Source organism: Neovison vison, chromosome 1 (assembly GCF_020171115.1).
Source record: "Neovison vison isolate M4711 chromosome 1, ASM_NN_V1, whole genome shotgun sequence".
NCBI classification, from domain to species: domain Eukaryota; kingdom Metazoa; phylum Chordata; class Mammalia; order Carnivora; family Mustelidae; genus Neogale; species Neogale vison.
In genome coordinates this window covers 45,854,780-45,873,766 of record NC_058091.1, presented here as the reverse complement: position 1 = coordinate 45,873,766, position 18,987 = coordinate 45,854,780, and the positions used below count along the sequence as shown (strand labels likewise).

The window sequence follows — 18,987 nt, the reverse complement described above, 5'->3', positions numbered from 1 at the left end:
TCCACAGGCAGCTGTAAAAAATAGAGAGATGCTATGCACGATTTACCCAGTTTCTCCTAACGATAACATCTTACAAAAGTGCTATACAGCAGCACCACCAGCATAGTGAGATTGCTATAATCCACTAGTCTTATTCAGATTTCCCCAGTTTCGCTTACACTTCTTTTGTACGGGGGCTTCTCTATCTATTCGTACCACACTTGTAGGCTAGGGCATTTACCACCATACTCAAGAAAAGGGTATGACTTTAAGAGACATGTCGTGATGGTATTGCCAGGAGGAAGGGCCATGACCAGATAAAAACAATTCTCTTTGATGGGTGGTGTCATTTAAGCAGTCTATATAAAAGGCTTCTAAAAGCAGGCTAAGATATTTAACTAGTTAGTTATCGAGGCTAAAGATCCATCTTGCAGCTACTTCACCCTGTTAAACACCACAGGAGACCATCACCCTGCTCCGAACACAAGGTTCCAGGAATGCAACGTTTGTAGTTTTCCGTGACTTAAGTAAACACCCAGGAAACGGCGCAGACAATCTGGATAACCACAGTCATCTCTACCATGCTAGGAGCCTACATGAAGTGTTCATCTGGTTCATCAAAATGAAGGACATCTCAATCTGCTTCCTGAGTAGATTTCCAGGTGTACCTGGAGCCCACCTTCAAACAGAAGACAGGACTAACTGTGTAGGGCACGTTATCTAGGGAGGTACATACATCAAACTCAAGCAGTGCATCAATCTGTCCCTGTAGTATCGGCATACTCTTCAGTAGCTTTTCAGGAGCCATTGTCCTCATTACACCATCGGCCCTACAATTGTTTAAGAAAAAGAAAAAGATGCAACTTCCTTCTTTGTAGAAAATTCGAGACCACGTGCATTCTTCCAAGCTGCTCTCCCTCCATTTCCTTGTTAATCTTGTGGGAGGATTTTGAGATATTAAGAGGCTGTAGTTGATTCCCCCCTCTATACTACTTCTTCTTCCCCATTCTTATTCCTCAAGCACATGGGCAGTGCTTTCTTCCTCTTTGCACTGCCCTCGGGAAGAAAGCAGTGGTTTGGATAAAAGAGATCAGTCGAATTACTGGATGGATTTTCCCAAATCTGTAACAGAGGTGTAAGTTTTGTGAATGCCAGTTGGTTTTTTAAGAAAGAGAGAACACATGTCTTAGAACATGGGAGTGCGGAGTGTATAGGACTGGGAGTGCGGAGTGTATACTATTAACTCTCAAGGGAAGAAACATGCAAGCTGATAGGCACGGGTTGGCCAAAAGGAGATAGAGTTTAACCAGCTGTGGAGGACACAACTGGAGGTTCATGGGAGAGGGTGCATCAGGCAGGGCACTGAACGCCGTGTCTGCCCACAGGCCCCTTATGGAGCCTCTGCCACCAGTAACGGTCCAGCTGGGCAGTATTAGAGTAGTTGAGGAAATACCCAGCTCATGTCAAGAGGCTAAAAATGTCAACTTTCAGGGCATCTCCCACTTCAAGGGTAGGGAAAGCATCCCAAAGTATCCTTGTGTGCCCCTTTATGGGATGCAGAAGTTTCTAAGAAGGCTATAGACCTACTGAAGAAAGGCTACAATGCAGCTGGGTACATCAGCTACAGCTGCCAGGGGCCATGTAAGAAGTCAGAGGAAGACATGGAAACTAGAATCATCTCTAAGGAGAAGGGGATGACATAAAAACCTTAAATTTGTAAAATATTCACCCACCAGAAACTAATTTATTTTGAACACACAAGTTTATAATTGTTCAGTACCATAATTAAAACATAATTGAAAGCTAAGGCTGGGTCACTGTTAGAAAAATAGAGTGTTGCCTTTTTGTGTGAATTCTTGAGACTAAAATATTAAACATTCTACAATACCTTGCCATTATTTCAAGTCAGGAACAGATACAAGATTTCCATAAGTTTATGGCTGAACACTTCTGATTAAATTCAACAACTATTTAGAGGAAAATAAATGGTAATTATGAATTAAAATATAAGTGTTTCAACGAGGTTTTGTCAATCTATGGTTAGTATTAATAATCAGTTCAGTTATGGTGTGTGTGTGTGTGTGTGTGTGTGTGAGATACTAGGACATTATTACCTCTCAAGAACAGATTTAACCATATACATGGTTCAGTTTCACTTCAATCAAAACACACTGAAATAACCATTGTAAACTAGAGCCACTGTTCTTTGAACTCAGAATGAACTTTAAATTCTCTCCATTTAAAATTATTTAAAGGAATATATGAGCTTAAGAATTTTGATTTGAACTTAACAAATAAAATGTTATACCATGTCACTTCTGAGCAGTGAATCAGATTTTCTGCATGCAAATATAAATAAAATAACATATACTACAACCTCAAGGCTAATTTCTGTAATACTATTGAGTCTCTTTTTTCAGGTGATTATAAACTGGGCCTTCATGACCAAAATTATCTGGCATTTAAACTTTAGCTAAGTCAAGTATGCCTCAAAGACTTACTCTCAAATAAATATGAGAAAGAAAAAAACATACCCTTTCTTCACTCTGGCAAAATCAAATGCCATCTGTCTGTAAGAGAAAGCCTTTTCATTCAAATATCTACTATAACGCCTTATGAAGGTAGACATATCATAACCTGGGGGAAGGGGCAGAAGAAGTAAAACTAATTAATACAATACCTTCCATTGTGTTTCGCTTAGTATCAATTAAAAAAAAAAGCTCTCCAAATGTAAATAATGCTAGAATGAAGTCAATAAAGGCAGCAGAAAGTACTCACTTAAAATCTTACTGCAAGCAAAAATACTTCAGGCATGAGACATTCCAAGACATTTCAATTTCGTTATGTTACCATCCAAATAGAGAATGTCTTCTCTGAATTTTCCTTGCATTTTTGTTCACCATTTCAACTAACATGCTGTTTCAGGCTTAATATTTGTAGCTTTCTGAGAACTATCCATTTGCTTGGTGTGCTCACCTTATACATAATAGGAGACCAGTAACTACGATGAATGAGCCTATGACCGTAGTTTAAATTTACTAATTTACAAAGAATGTTTAAGACTGGAATCTCTTTTATTTTAAATTAGGAAAGTATCTTTTATTTCATTGCCTTTTGTACTTTCATAAACAAACAACTGTGGGTCTAGAATACTGACTGTTAAGGTAAATGCTGAAAAGGACAAAAAGTAAAATATGTAATTTATAAGCTGAGTTTTCTAACAAATATTTTGAAGCTCTACAAAGTAACTAATTACTTTAATATTTTTTCGTAAATACCCAACAGAACTACCAGCTATACTAATTATATATTATGAACCTCATTTGAAAAAAAAACAAAACAAAACCCTGTATCAAAAGCATTATCCAAAAAATTAGAGAACATATTCTCACCATGGGATCCACTTTTGTCCAAAAAATTGCTGAGATTGAACAGTGTATTTCTAGAGGCCAAGTACTGAATAAATCTCTGAAAAACAAAAACCAAGAATTAAAACCAATATTCCCAAATCATATCTTTAAACAATTTCTGATGCTAAAGGATATTGCAGATTCTCACTATGACTTTTTTTTTTTTTACTTAGTTATTATAAAGTTTCCTAGTCTGCTTTCTCTGAGGAGGAAAAAAGACTGAAAAGTACTCACTAAATTAGAATTAAATTTTATGACCATTCATTTTTTTATATAACAAAAACACTGCAGTTTAATATGATTCAGTAGGTATTCGATATAAAATGGGTAATTTTTATTTTATTAATATTTTCCAAAATTAAGTATTTTTGTGAAAGCAATTTTCACTTAAAGGTACAAAAGACTGTTCCTAATGGGAAAAATAGTTTTATTGTTTCTTTCTTCTAACAATTTTGCCCATTAATGTATTTATATGGTATATACCTTTTAGGTACGAGTAATATTTAATATTTCAATGTCTCCAAGAGAATGTTTAACTTCACATTTTTTTTAAAAAATAGCTAAACAGAAGATTAAAATTGTACTCTCGATGATTTTGAACATACATTCCTGATTAATGAAAAGTAGAAGAGCCTTCCATAAACGCCTCCCTTCCACAACAAGAAAAGTTAAGTTTACTTCATTTACCTCATTTCCATGCACCATGAGATGATGTGTTGTGACTAAAGCTTTAAATACAACCACCCAGCTACTGTTTGTTGCCCTCTCAAAGAGTGTGTCGGCCATCTGAGGAATATTAACATTGGTCTCATTGGTAGCCTGGATCAAATCTACAAAAGCAGAAGAAATCCAACAATAATATTAATCATTACATACAGAACGCCATTTCAAATGTTAAACATTTAAGCCTATTTACTAAAACAGAAGTCCCAAAATTGCTTTGACAATAGCTAACAACCAAATTTAAAAAATTAAGCCATAATATTTTTGCATATGCACACACAAATACATGATTTAGCCAATGCATTTGTGGTTTTTTTTTTTTAAGTTTATTTTTTCCATTGAATTCTCTTCTGAATTTTATCTGTTTTCTGGTACCGATGTCATTCTTTAAAATTACAAACTCCAGGAAAGCTAAGCCTCTTGTTAATTCTTCTTTTCTAGTACAATGTCTCAAACACATGCAAGCTTACTTGATACACCAAGTGAAGGCAATAACATAAATGTATTTCTTTGAAACATTAAGCAGCTAAATGCATACTTCACTTAGATTTTAAGTTTGATGAGCGCTAATAAATATATGTGCCACTGAAGTGGCAGAATGAGAGCAAATAGTAAAAAAAAAGAAAAGAAAAAAATTCCATTACACTTACCAAGCTTCCAAAAAATACCATGCATGCATTGAATTACTATTATGAGACCTGAGTTTATAAGAGTAAACCTTTAAAGTGCATTCACTGTCCACATTTACATATTATCTGTATGATTCCAGCTGTACCTCAGGGGAAAAAAATTTTTTTATATAGTAGCCAAGGCGGGCTGCCCAGCATTCAGAGAAAGTGGTGAGTGCTGTGAAAAAGTTATCTGAAGGAAAAAAAAATTATCTGAGGCAATCAAAGATCAACATATTAAGAAAAAGAAGCTAAGCCACACTGGGGCAGACTTCAGAGTGGCTCAGTTGACCCTTGAACCACATGGGTGTGAACTGCAAGGGTCCACTTTCACACAGGTTTTTCTTTCTTTTATATACTCCAGTACCATAAATGTATTTTCTCTTCCTTATGATTTTCTTTTTTTAAATTTTTTATTTATTTTAATTTATTTGATAGAGATTACAAGTAGGCAGAGAGGCAGGCAGAGAGAGGGGGAAGCAGGGTTCCCTGCTGAGCAGAGAGCCCGATGCGGGACTCGATCCCAGGATGCTGGGATCATGACCTGGGCTGAAGGCAGAGGCTTTAACCCACTGAGCCACTCAGGTGACCTTCCTTATGATTTTTAAAATAACTTTTTTTTCTCACTTTATTGTAAGGAATACAGTATTTTACACACGTAACATAAAAGAAGTATGTTAACTGACTATGTTATCAGTAAGGCTTTTGGTCAGCAGTAGGATTTTGGAGGAGTCAAAAGTTATGCTCAGATTTTTGGCTATGCAGGTGGTCGACGCCCCTAAGTCCCCGACATTGTTCAAGGGTCAGCTGGTGCTTCCTACAGCACAGTCTGGCCTCCTCAAGATGATACTACAAGACTTCCTTCACAGGCCACACCCATCTTGTGGAGAACTCATGATACTCAGCTACAAGAAAATCCCATGCAACAAATGCAGAGACACAGACCCATCCTTTTCCTTATTCAAAATCCACACTCAGTAATCATGCAACTATGCAGCTGCTTTATGCATTTCTGTATTTTACAAAAAAAAAGTTTTTAAAAAGTTGATGCTCCATGTCTGAAATAAATTCTAGACTAGAGGGTATCAGTAACTGTTCCAAATTATAAATGGACCCGACCAGGCTTAGTTTTTACTTTATTTTAAATTCCAGTCATCACCCCTATTCACTTTAACACCTTCCCTCAATGTTTTTCCTTTATTAGAATTCTACTCATCCTTCAGGAAATCTTTCCTGGTCCCCTTAAATGAAGCCCCATGTGGCCTCCTGCTGCTTTAAAACTTGAAGCATTTCGTTCCTGGTGGTTATTCAGGTTAGATGTGTATGGGTCGTTAAGTTTCTACCATACCAAAGCTGCCTGATGATGGAAACGGTCATGTGAATGTCTGTTTTCTGTGCAAAGCTTTGCAGAGCACTGTGGACAATAAACAATTGTTGAACAAATGGACACCCCCCCCATACCATAACCCAAAATATAAGCAAACGGTTCTTTTTTTTTTTAATTGACATATAATGTATTATTTGCCCCAGGGGTACAGGTCTGTGAATCAATCAGTCTTACACAATTCACAGCAGTCACCATAGCACATACCCTCTCCAATGTCCATCACCCAGCCACCCTATCCCTCTCCTCCCGACCTCCCAGCAACCCTCAGTTTGTTTCCTGAGATTAAGAGTCTCTTATGGTTTGTCTCCCTCCCCAGTCCCATCTTGTTTCATTTTTCCCCTCCCTTCCCCTAATGAGCCCCCCTGCCCTGCCTCTCAAATTCCTCATATCAAAGAGATATATGATAACTATTTTTCGCTGGCTGACATTATGCTAAATGGTTCTTTAAAAAAGAAAAATCACTAAGCTGTGACACTGTTTTCTAAGACTCTATCATGGGACTATTTTACACTTGAAACTCAGTGTCAGTCACAAACTCTTCTATTCATTTAGTTATTGAACTGGGCTCTGGGGATACAGAAACATATTGCTGGTCAGAAGAGACAAATGCCTGTTCAGAGAATAGAGAAAACCATATATGAAATGAGCAAAGAGAGGCAGCAAGAGAGAGCAAAGAGAGCCCAGGTCCAGGGGCTAGCTTAGCCCTGTCTAGATGTACAACTCTGGCAAATTAAATGCCTCTTTAATTTAGGGCCTCATCATAAAAATGGGAAGTAATCATTGTACCTTTCAGGACTATTATAAGGGTTTTAAAGCATCTGAACATAGCAGGCACCCAAAATAATTGTTTGTAAATACTGCTATACACACAATGCATTATGAGAACAGAGTGGAGTACTAGGAAAAACTCCATGGGGGAGGATCCTAAAGTCGGTTCTTCCATGGGAGAGGAGTGAGTAGGACATATTTACCAAGTGTGCAAAGTAGGGAGGCCTAAGAGGTGGTGAGTCCTTGGAGAACTGTGGTAGTGTGGGGGCTAGGTATATGTGGGCTGGTGGTAGGAGGAACTTAACTAAAGAGCTAGGGGATAACCACTGAGGGATCTCACACATGACTGAACAGTTTGGACTTCACTCTATGGACCAACAGGAGCCCTTGAAGTATTTTAGCAGATTGTATAAGACTTCACTTCTACAGTCAACCACATCATTCAGTGACTACTAAATTCTATCTTCAAGGTAAGCAGAGGCATAGGATAAGGAACAATTACTTTTGTCTGGAAAGATATACTAGAAGACAGGAAAAGAGGAAGGTAGAAAGCCCAGTTGAGAGTCAGATGAGGTTAACCTGGCTAATGAATAGGCAGTGGGGGCAAGAGATAATGAATGGAGCAGAAAGATATTCAGTTCAGGAGGCTCAACTGATGGGATTTCGAGGTGAGCAAATGGATATTAAAGGGGAAGGGAAAAAGAATTGTGAAAAATTTCAGATATCTGATTTGGTGTCCAGTAAATTTTTTTTTCTTTTTTACTGAAAAGGGAGGAAAGTTGGTTTCAAATAAGACAAACTATTTTGAACACAAATATTTGAAGTAGCTGCTGGAGATCTATGTTGAGATGTCTGATAAGGGACTGGAAGCATGTTCTAAAGTTCAGGACAAACGTTTAGCCTCAGTACAAATTTGGGAGTCATCAACAACAAAATGGGAGCTGATATCATGAAAGCAAAGAGGTAACCAAAAATCCTACAAAAAAAAAAACCACAATGGAAATTATGTTATACATAAGTGAAGAAGTAAGAGTCAGAGCTAAGAAAGACCAAATTTTAGAGATGAATTGAAGAAGAGTGAGTGAAATAACAGTCAGATGGTAAGCAGAAGCCCAGGAAAGTGAGAGTGAGAGCCAAATAAGAAAAGAGCTTCAAAAATTCAAGAAGCAATTAGGGTTCACCAATGTCAAAAACTATATAGTCCTCACAAGCTGAACATGAAGAATAGAACATGTGTAACTATGGGACAACTGCCATGGGAAGGAAATAAAGCTCAAATATAGGGGCACCTGGGTGACTCAGTGGGTTAAGCTGCTGCCTTCGGCTCAGGTCATGATCTCAGGGTCCTGGGATCAAGCCCCATGTCAGGCTCTCTGCTCTGCGGGGAGCCTGCTTCCTCCTCTCTGCCTACTTGTGATCTCTGTCTGTCAAATAAATAAATAAAATCTTTAAAAAAAAGCTCAAATATAGAACACATATTTATAACATAAATAAGGGAGGACGGTTTTTTTGTGGTTTAAAGATGTGGTTTAAAGATGGGTTTAAGCACGTTTAACACTAAGTTGGAAAAGGCAAAAAGAGGTGAGGGTAAAAAAGGGAATAGAGATGACGTATGGGAAAGTCTAGAGGCAGAATGAACTCTAGAATTCAGGGCTCATAAGTCAGAGTTAGCCTCAAAGAGAAGGGTCACACACTAGGAGAGTAAGGATGGGTGTTAGAGTGGAAATGGAAGAAAGATCAGCTAAGAAGCAAGTCCTCAATAAAGAAGAAATTTTAACTTTTATTAAATCTTGACTTTAAAATATTCATTTTTAAAAAACCCTATGGCAGGGGTTGGCAAACTACTGCTTGCTCCGCAATCTGGCTTGCTTAAAAAAGTTTTATTGGAACACAGCCATGCCCATTTCTTTACATACTGTCTAAGGCTTTGTTTACGTACAGATTTCATGCTACAGTTACACAGTTGAATAGTTACAACACTCAATTCAAACTAAATTCAGCGGTCCGCTAAGTCTGATATTTACTCTCTGATCCTTTAGAGAAAATGTTCGCTGACCCTCTTCCATCACTAAATGGGAAGTTTGCATCACACCCCTCTGATGCACAACAGAGATTAATGGTTGTCTCAAGTAAAAGCAATTGCGTGTTTGAACTGGGAGCTGAACTAATTACTTGTGTAGACTACTATTCTACTTGAAAGAACGAATGACAGACTTCATGGTGATTCTGACTTGGTATTCAGCAGTTACTTTCTCAACAATAAAGTGAGTCTGTCACTTCAAAGAAAACAAATGACAGTACTGGTGGCCAATGATAAAATTCAATCTTTCAAGTAAAAATCAGAATTTTAGAAAAATTCTAATTTAGAAAAATTCTTACTGTGTCTGCCACAGTAAGCTTCACAATTTTCCCATTCTCTGATAAGATTGTTGGTGACGTTAGTATCACTTGTATTATATAATGAAATAGGAAAACATTTTGGAAGATGTATCTCAGTGAACCAATATTTTTCAAAAGACTAGTATGAAATGTTACAAAATAATACATTTGAGGCACCTGGGTCTGCCTTCAGCTCAGGTCATGATCCCAGGTTCCAGGGATATAGCCCCGCATCTGGCTCCTTGCTCTATGAGGAGCCTGCTTCTCCCTCTCCCTTTGCCTGCCAATTCCCACGCTTGTGCTATCAAATAAATAAATAAAATCTTAAAAAAATACATTCAGTTAATTCAAAGTAAAGAAGACCAATGCCAGTAGACTTTAATGTAACAGAGTACAAAAACAATCCACTGATGTAGTTTCAGAATCAATATTGTGATTTAAATTCAAGAAAACACCACTTAAAGAGTTATAGTATCAAAGGATATCCACAATTTTCTGAAAAAGCTATTAAAAGTGCTTTCTGCTTTCCAACTGTGTATCTGTGTGAAGACAGATTTTCCTCATACACTTTAACTAAAACAATACCTTCCAAAAGCCTGACTATAGAAACAGATAGGAGCATCTATCTTCTATTGAGTAAGACATAAAAAAGATGTATAAAGATACCAAACAATAGCACTCTTCTCACCATATTTTTGCTTTGGAAAATAATTATTTTCCCTACAAGTACTCTGTGTTAAATATACCAATAGGTTTATTATTGTTATTTTGAAATATTTTAAAATCTTCTCAGTTTTGATTTCTAATACATTAAATATCTAAAGATACAGGTCACATAATTGAAAGCTCTTTGAATTCCTAAATAATTTTAAACTACAAAAGTATCTTGAGACCAAACAGTTTGAGAGTTGCTATTTTTGGTATATATCTAAAGAGAGAATTGCGAGGTTGTAGAGTATCCACATATTTAACTTTACAAAGTGTTTTTACATAGTGGTTGCAACATTTATATTCTTGCCAGTAATTTATATAAGTATCTGTCCATTGCTTTACTTGCTCACCAAATAAAGGGTTTCCATTTAAAGAATCTCAAAAACTTAAAGCATAGATATAAACACACAGAAAAAAATGTTGCTGAAAATTGTAAATCTAAATGTTAAATATCTGTCATATTTTAATTCTTTAGAATTCAAAGCATTGGTTGACAGATCTGGTATCTACTTAAGATTTATGTATTTATTTGTCAGAGAGAGAGAGAGAGAAAGAGAAAGAGTGCGAATAAGCAGGGGGAACTGGAGGCAGAGGGACAAATAGGTTCCCCATTGAGTAGGGAACCCAATGCGGGCGGGTCTTGATCCCAGGAACCTCGGATCATGACCTGCGCCAAAGGCAAATGCTTAACTGACTGAGCCACCCAGGCATACCAGATCTAGTACCTTTTTAAAGATAGGTTTTAAAATAGCTTTACTGAAATACAATGGACATTAAAAAGACTGTACATATTTAAAGGATATTATTTGATAAGTTTTGACAAACATGCCTCCATAAAACTATCATCAAAATCAAGATAATGAACATATTCATCACCCCCAAAACTTTCCTGGAGACCTTTTATAATTCCTCCTTCCTACCCCTTGCCATTCTTTGCTGCTGTTTCCTTAGCAACCACCAATTTGCCATCAGCCAATATACCTTAGTTTGTATCTTCTAATACAGTAAAAATTCTCTAATAAAGAGAATCATATATGGAGGGGAAGGGAAGCAAGGGAGAGGTCTGGCTTTCACTTAGGATAATTATTTTGAGATTACTCCAGTTGCTGCACATTTCAGTAGTTCAAATAGTTCATTCATTTTTATTACTGAGGCGTATTCTGTTACATGGATACAGCATGTAACATTCACCTATTGATGGACATCTGGAGTGATTCCAGTTTTTATTATTACAAGTAAAGTTGCTATGAACACTTGTGTATGAGGATGTGGATGGACATATGCTTTCAATTCCTTGGGTAACTGCCTAGGAATAGACTGTTCAGATCATTTTGAAGTAAATATTTAAGAAACTGCCAAACTGTTTCCAAGATGGCTGCATCATGTTATATTCCCAGCAGCAGCGTACTGGCACTCCAGTTTATTTTTTGCCATTCTAACAGGTGTTACATGGTGTCTCATGGTCTCATTTCTTTGCATTTCTGTAATAGCTACTAACATTGAACACATTTTTCATGTGCTTTTTGTTACTTTATTTGCCACAGGTATAAATTCTTGCCCATTTTTATCAGACTGTTTATTTTCTAATTGTCAAACTATTTTGGATCAAGTCCATTATCAGAAATATTTGCAAATATTTTCTCCAAATCTATGGCTTCCAATTTCATGACTTAAACAGTGTCTTTCAAAGAACAGAAATTCTCAATTACGATGAAGTCCTGTCTACTAAATTTTTCTTTAAGCATTCATGCTTTTGTGTCATATCTAAGAAATCTGCTTGAGTCAAAGTCACAAAGATTTTCTCCTGTGTATCTTCTACAAGTTTTAAAGTTTTAGGATTGTATATTTAGATCTATAATACATTGTTAATTTTTTAAATAAATGAGGTATGGATACAGGGTCTTTTTTTTCTTCTTCATCTATCAAATTGTTCCAGCACTATTTGTTGAAAAACCTATTCTCTCCTACTTTTTATTTTCTCACTTTGTACCTTTGTCAAAAATCAACTGACCACATTTCTTGGGGTCTATTTCAGGCCTTATTCTGTTCTATTGATCTATTTGTCTGCTTTTATCTCAATATCACAGTATCTTTATTAATGTAAATTCTAATAATTCTTGAAATCAGGTAGTGTTAGCCCTCTCTTTTTCAATGTAGTTTTTGTTCTTTTAAATCCTTTATGTTTCTGTTTTACAAAGAATTTATCCATTTTAACAAAAAATGTCTGCTGGGATTTTGACAGAGACTATGTTGACTATATAGATCAATTTGGGGTGATCTGGCATTTTAGCAATACTGAGTCTTCCCACGTATGTACATAGTCTGTCTCTCACGTATTTAGATCTGCTTTAATTTGTCCCAACAGTGTTGCACAGTGTTCAGTATTCAGGTCTCACGTGTATTTTATCAGATTCCTTCCTAAGTATTTCATATATTTTGATGATAAATATACGGTAAATGATAAAAAAAAAGATGGTAAATGGTATTGTTTCTTTTTCATTTGCACTTCTAATTGTTTATTGCCAGTATTAAGAAATAAAACTTACATTTGTATATTGACTATGTCACACAACATTGCTTGACTTGTCAGTTTTTTGTAGATTCTATCATAAATTCTGCATAGATGACATGATTTATGATAAAGCCAGTTTTTACTTCTTTCCAATCTTGATACTTTTTCCTTATTTTTCTTTTTTTTTTCAATTTATTTATTTTCAGAAAAACAGTATTCATTATTTTTTCACCACACCCAGTGCTCCATGCAAGCCGTGCCCTCTATAATACCCACCATCTGGTACCCCAACCTCCCACTTCCCCGCCACTTCAAACCCCTCAGATTGTTTTTCAGAGTCCATGGTCTCTCATGGCTCACCTCCCCTTCCAATTTACCCCAATTCCCTTCTCCTAACGCCCCTTGTCCTCCATGCTATTTGTTATGCTCCACAAATAAGTGAAACCATATGATAATTGACTCTCTCTGCTTGACTTATTTCACTCAGCATAATCTCTTCCAGTCCCGTCCATATTGCTACAAAAGTTGGGTATTCATCCTTTCTGATGGAGGCATAATACTCCATAGTGTATATGGACCACATCTTCCTTATCCATTCATCTGTTGAAGGGCATCTTGGTTCTTACTTTTTCCTTATTTTTAAAATTAATTAATTAATTAATTAACTCTTGGTATTGGTATTGGCCAGAATCTCCAATGCAATCTGAAGAGCGTGAAAAAGAACATTGCTTTCTTTATTCCTGATCTTACAGGAAAGCATTCAGTTTATTCAGTTTCTCACTAGTAAATGTGAGCAGTGAGCAGTAGGTTTTTCCACACATATCCTATGTCCCATTAAGGAAGTCTCTTTCTATCCCTAATTTGTTGAGAGTGTTTTAATCATAAATGGATGTTGGATTTTGTCAAATATTTTTCTGTATCTATCGAGATGATCATACAGTTTTTCCTTTTCAGTCTATTATGGTAAATTACATTGATTTTTTTGGTAAATATTTTACTGATTTATTTGAGAGGGAGAAAGTGCACAAGTGGCGGAGGAGCAGAGGAAGAAGCACAAGCAGACTCCCTCCTTAGCACAGAACCAGACACAGGGTTCAATCCCACAGCCCTGAGATCATGACCTGAGCTGAAATTAAGAGTTGGATGCTTAACCAACTGAGCCACACAAGGAGCCCCTAAATTGATTACTTTTCAAATGTTAAAGTAACCTTGCATTCTTGGGATAAACTCTTTTGGTCTTGATATTTTATCTATCAGTCAGAAGAATATGTGACTCTTCCTCTCAGGGTCATGCATTTGAGCCCCACGTTGGGTGTAGAGATTACTTAAATAAATAAAACATTTTTAAAAAATAATTTTTACATTTATTTTCATGGGGGTATCAGTCTATAGTTTTTTTTCCTTTAATATCTTTGTCTAGTTCTACAATTAGAGTAATGGTCTCACAAAATCAGTATTCTCTCATTTTCAATTTTCTGGAAGAGATTGTGTGTAAAATTGGGATTATTTCTTTTTTAAATGTTTGGTAGTCTTCTGGGCTGGAATTTTTCTTTGAAAGAATGTTTTTAACCATGACATAAATTCCTTTAATAGATATATAGGGAGATTGAATGAATCTGGGTAGTTTGTCTTTTTCTTTTTTTTTTTTTAGTTTTTTTTTTAAATTTATTTTCAGCGTAACAGTATTCATTGTTTTTGCACCACACCCAGTGCTCCATGCAATACATGCCCTCTCCAATCCCCCCCACCTGGTTCCCCCAACCTTGGAAGTTTGTCTTTTTCAACACATTCACCCCTTTCATATAAGGTGTTACATTGGTACCAAGTTGTCAGCAGTATTCCCCTACTGTTCTATTAACATCTATAGCATAAGTCTTGATGTCATCTCATAAATACCTGATATTGGTAAATTATGTCTTTTTTTTTCTCTTTCTTTCTGATCAGTTTGGGTAAAGTCATTTCAATTGTATCAATCTTTCTAAAGACTCAGCTCCATCTCTGCAATTCAGAGGAAACTCCAGTTCAGATGGGGTCCTCTCCTTCGTGCTACAGCCTGGAACCTCTCTCTTGACAGTAAGCTGGGACCATCCCAGAACTCACTTTGTTCTCCATCTCACAGGGATCACTGCATCCCACCGCCTGATGTCCAGTACACTGAAAACAGTTCTTCAATATAGTCTGTCTAGCATCTCAGTTATTTCAGTCAGAGGGGTAAATATACACCCTGTTATTCCATCTTGCCACAATGTCTAAGTCTGTCTTTTTGGTAGTTTTAAGCAACTGAAAATATATTAGAAAATCTCTGGGAGGCAAGAAAGTATCAACAAAATTAGAGAATAAAAGAAACAAATGCAAGTGGAAAAAGAACTTTAACTTTTGAGAGTTGCAAATAATTGCTCACTAAAATAAGACAATGGCAACAAACCTGAATAGCTCTCAAATTCTTGAACACCTATGTCTTTTTCCACTACTAATGAGGCTCTCAACTACTTCCACCATGTGGAAAGATAGCACATGACAGGGCCCTTGTTACCTCTTACCTGGACTGCTCTGTAACCTATTCTCTGGATCACCTCCAGCCCAACTAGATACACTTGTGGAAAAATAACTGCCTAAGTATACAGTTCTGATCTTGGCAGTCACATGCTCAAAACCTCCCTGGGGCCTCCTTCTGTCCACTGCATTAAATACAATTACCTCAGCCCTGAGTAAAAGACCTTTTATCAGAAGCAGCTACTTTCCTACTCTTTGCTGTGAGTTGTGCACCAACAATATGGTATCGATACCTTTTCAGGCTGCTCTTACTGCCTAGAACGACTCTGCCTTTACTCTTTTGTGATCTCAGCTCTTAAAGCAATCTCAAATACTATAACCTCCAAGAAGTCTCTTCTAACACTGGTCTCAGATGGAGAAGATGCTTTAAGTTTTTTCTTCCATGCAGAGCAGGGCAAAGGATGCTGGAATTGGGTCCACAGACCTGGTTTACAACCTAGCTCTGCTACTAATGGACAAGTTCATTTGACCACTCCGTGGCTCTGTATTTTCACCCTGAAATGGGAGTAATATTAACTGCCTTATAGGACAGACATTGTCACTTGTGCTAATCTTTCATATCTTCATGACAGCCTTTGTTACATAAAATTATAATTGTTAATTTACATATGTCTTTGCTTTACTAGAATTCAAGATCCAGTTAGTAGGAATGAGGTCAGTATCTGTATCTTTTGATCCCTGGTACCTAACACAGGCAATGGTATATAAAAGGTGAGACTTAATAGGTGTCTTAATAGGTGAGACAGCTATGACTGGGTTAGCATTATCTGCCTCAGTATAAAGTACTTTCATACTAAAGCTGATAGTTTGTATTAAAAGTCTATTTCTTTCCATAATTCTTACTGGATACAACTGAATCACCAAATTAGAAAGACTTACTTTCTATGTCATTGATTTATATATACTTTTATCAGCAGCTTAAATTTAGAAAGGGAACTTATATTCCATGTTTAAATCTCTCCCTAAGTTTAATTACAAGATTCTGTCACACCCCACTAGAACAGCAATTTTCCTTAGACTGAATGCCAGAAAGGGGAACAAAGACTGATCATTCCTTCATCTACAATCATCTTCTAAACTTATCCTTCCCAAAAGAGACTGAGGAGCTACAGACAATCCAGCGATACACTAATACACAGATTTTAGACATTAATGTCTCAGAGTGTTTGCCACGTGAAATTATATGTAAATTTATTAACGGTTCTTTTAAAATTTTATCTTTTTTTTCCTTCCTTCTCTACTCTTTCCCTCCCCTCCTACTAGTTAACAACATTGGAGAGCGCAAACATTTGAAAACAGAAGGTGATCTTTCTAATGTGGGCAATATAAAAAGCTAATGATGCTGACGGTCTAAGGTTGTTTGGGCTCAATGATGCTGAATGGCAGACATCAGTGGCTGCCTCGCCAATACCTATTTCCTTCTCTCTTCTTTCTTACCAGCAAATGCCACCCATCCCCCCTGCCTGGCCCACCCATCAGAAAAGCCAAAAAATGCCAGATTATGTGCCATCCCTATTTCCCTTGTACCTAGACATGGACACATGAAGGGCAGTCCTTTGGAATAAGCAGTATCGTATAATTAACAGAGTGGACACGTGCCTCCCCTTCTTCAGTGGACACAGCTGTGTCTGCATAGGATGTCCTGGTCATCTTGAGACAGGAAGATGGACTTGAGCAAGCTGGAGCCAGCAGTGGGGACACATGAAAAGCCCCTAGGTCTTCGGTGCTGCTGCTGAGCTGCTAATCAAACCCTGGGACTACCCCACCTCCAGACTTCTTGTTAAGGAAGACAGTAAATTGGCTCATTAGTTCCAGACTTGGGGCGTTCCAACACTTACAGTTAGAAGAATCCTAAGGGATACAAAACTGCATCAAAACACCGCAAAAAGGAGCCAGGCTCAAGACTTCTACAGTGTCTTCCAGCTTCAGTATTACTGGAGTATCACATTGTTTCTGCCCTTCTACAGAGTTAAACCACCCCCAGCAGTGCCTTCCCTTGAGATAAGGGGTCCTTTGTGTAGAAGTTCTGTTTCGGGTGAATTGGTTATAGGAACTAGGATACAGAGCATAGATGAAAGGATCACGTTTTGGGAAAGAGAAAGAGAATATCCTTATCCTATGCAGAGAGGAGAACTAATAATATGAAATAATTTTATAAAATACAAATTTTGCATATAGAACTTCTGAAGTGACATGGGGAAGGCTGGAAAATAATCAGAACAAAAATACGAAGGAGGTAGCTGGAAACCCCAAAGGTTGAGGAGAGGTGCTGGGACAACTGTAGCCAGTCCGGTAGGCAGGGCTGGGCATGTGGAATGAAATGACCTCGTGAGGGTTGAGGTGGGAGCGATCCCTAGAGGGGAGGTGCTGAGAGCTGCATAAATGACAGCAAAGGTGGGACAGCAGTGTAAGAGTTGATGACCCTCAGACATCAAGGCTCAGCCTCAGACAACAAGGCTGACTGGGGCAGGAAATAAGAGAACAAAAACCAGTGAGGGAGCAGCTTGGAAATGTGCCCTATATGATGAACAGTATTTGCAGAACTTAATAACAGTATCCTTCTTCAAATAAGTTCTCCTTTAAATAAAAGGTACAAAATGTGAGTTTTTAAATGTTTTTCACTTAATTTAGTCAATATAGCTACATAAAACTTTATTTGTATTTTTATATTATTACAATGTGAACTTTAATGTAACCTAGTTTCTACACTAGGTAAACTATTTCTAAACTATTTTTTTTGTATCTCAAAGAAAACTATGTATACTTTGCAACTTTCTTGTGGTCCTTTGTAGAAACATGTACAACAAAAATCTTCTTACGCTATTTGTTCTCCTATAGGATGTTGGCAGATTCGCAAGAAGGAGATGCAGTATACCGCATAGTTAAGTCATTCAGTTAAGGTTCTGGAGCCAGACCAGACCCATCCGGTTCAATTACCATCTGTTATTTAATAACTGTGTAACCTTGAGCAAAGTTGTTTCTCTTAACTTCCATTTCTGCATTACTATGATGAAGCTAATAATGGTAGCTATCTGACAGCTATTTTATTAAAGTGGGTAGGGCATGCAAAATATCTAGCACAGAGCCTGAGACACAAGAGGCAGATATCAAAGCTCCATAAATATGTATTTTCATATATAAAAACACATATATTAATATATATCAGATATATATCAGATAACATAATGGATATAAATCCATTATTATATAAACAGTACTGAAATTTACATAGAGATATATATATACTCTACTATACACATAGCATAATGCTCACTAAAAGGGATGGATACACATATACACAACTATAATTAGATTCACTGTTTGGCTACTTATATCAGAAAGGGATTGGCATACTTTGTTAATTCACTGAACTCATTAACAAATACTCACTGAATGCTTATCATGTGCCCAGCAGAGATAAGTACTGTGATGGAAAATAAAATAAGGGGATAGAGAACAATAGTGGGTACTGTTTCAGAGTGACAAGAAAAGGCTTCCTGAAGGAAATAACATTTAAAGAGACATAAACACAGCAAGGAGGGAAAGAGAAGCAGTGTAGGGGAAGCATGTTGTTTCTCTTTCTACCCACTTTCCCCTACTCTGTCCTTCTCTGCTTTGACTTCACTCCCAAACACAGGGAATGCCATGCCTTATGTAATGTTTGACCTACAACCAAAGGTAGGTCTGTTGTCTGTGTCCTCAGAATTATGTCAATCATTTAGGCATCATGGCAAACTGTACCCAAAAGTATTCTAAACATGGGTCAGAGGAGCAGGCATCAGAAACTTTTTGAAGTGCATATTATAAATTATTATGATTCTTCTGACCCATTGGAGTAGAGCAGATGCTGACCATGCCCTTCCTCAGTGTAACATCATGAGTCACAAAGCATCAAGG

General features: G+C 37.0%; 1 protein-coding gene across 10 annotated transcripts in view; it reads right to left on the bottom strand.

Moving 5' to 3' along the window:
• Window positions 1-18,987, bottom strand: part of SNAP91 (synaptosome associated protein 91) — a 147,974-nt gene that overhangs the window by 93,856 nt on the left and 35,131 nt on the right. For all 10 annotated transcript variants that reach the window (XM_044246305.1, XM_044246282.1, XM_044246330.1 and 7 more), the window contains exons 3-6: window positions 4,077-4,219; window positions 3,372-3,447; window positions 2,514-2,616; window positions 716-809 (exon numbers count right to left, since the gene is read on the bottom strand). In XM_044246305.1, coding sequence (XP_044102240.1) covers window positions 716-809; window positions 2,514-2,616; window positions 3,372-3,447; window positions 4,077-4,219 — 416 coding nt within the window. The remainder of the gene's footprint in view (window positions 1-715; window positions 810-2,513; window positions 2,617-3,371; window positions 3,448-4,076; window positions 4,220-18,987) is intronic.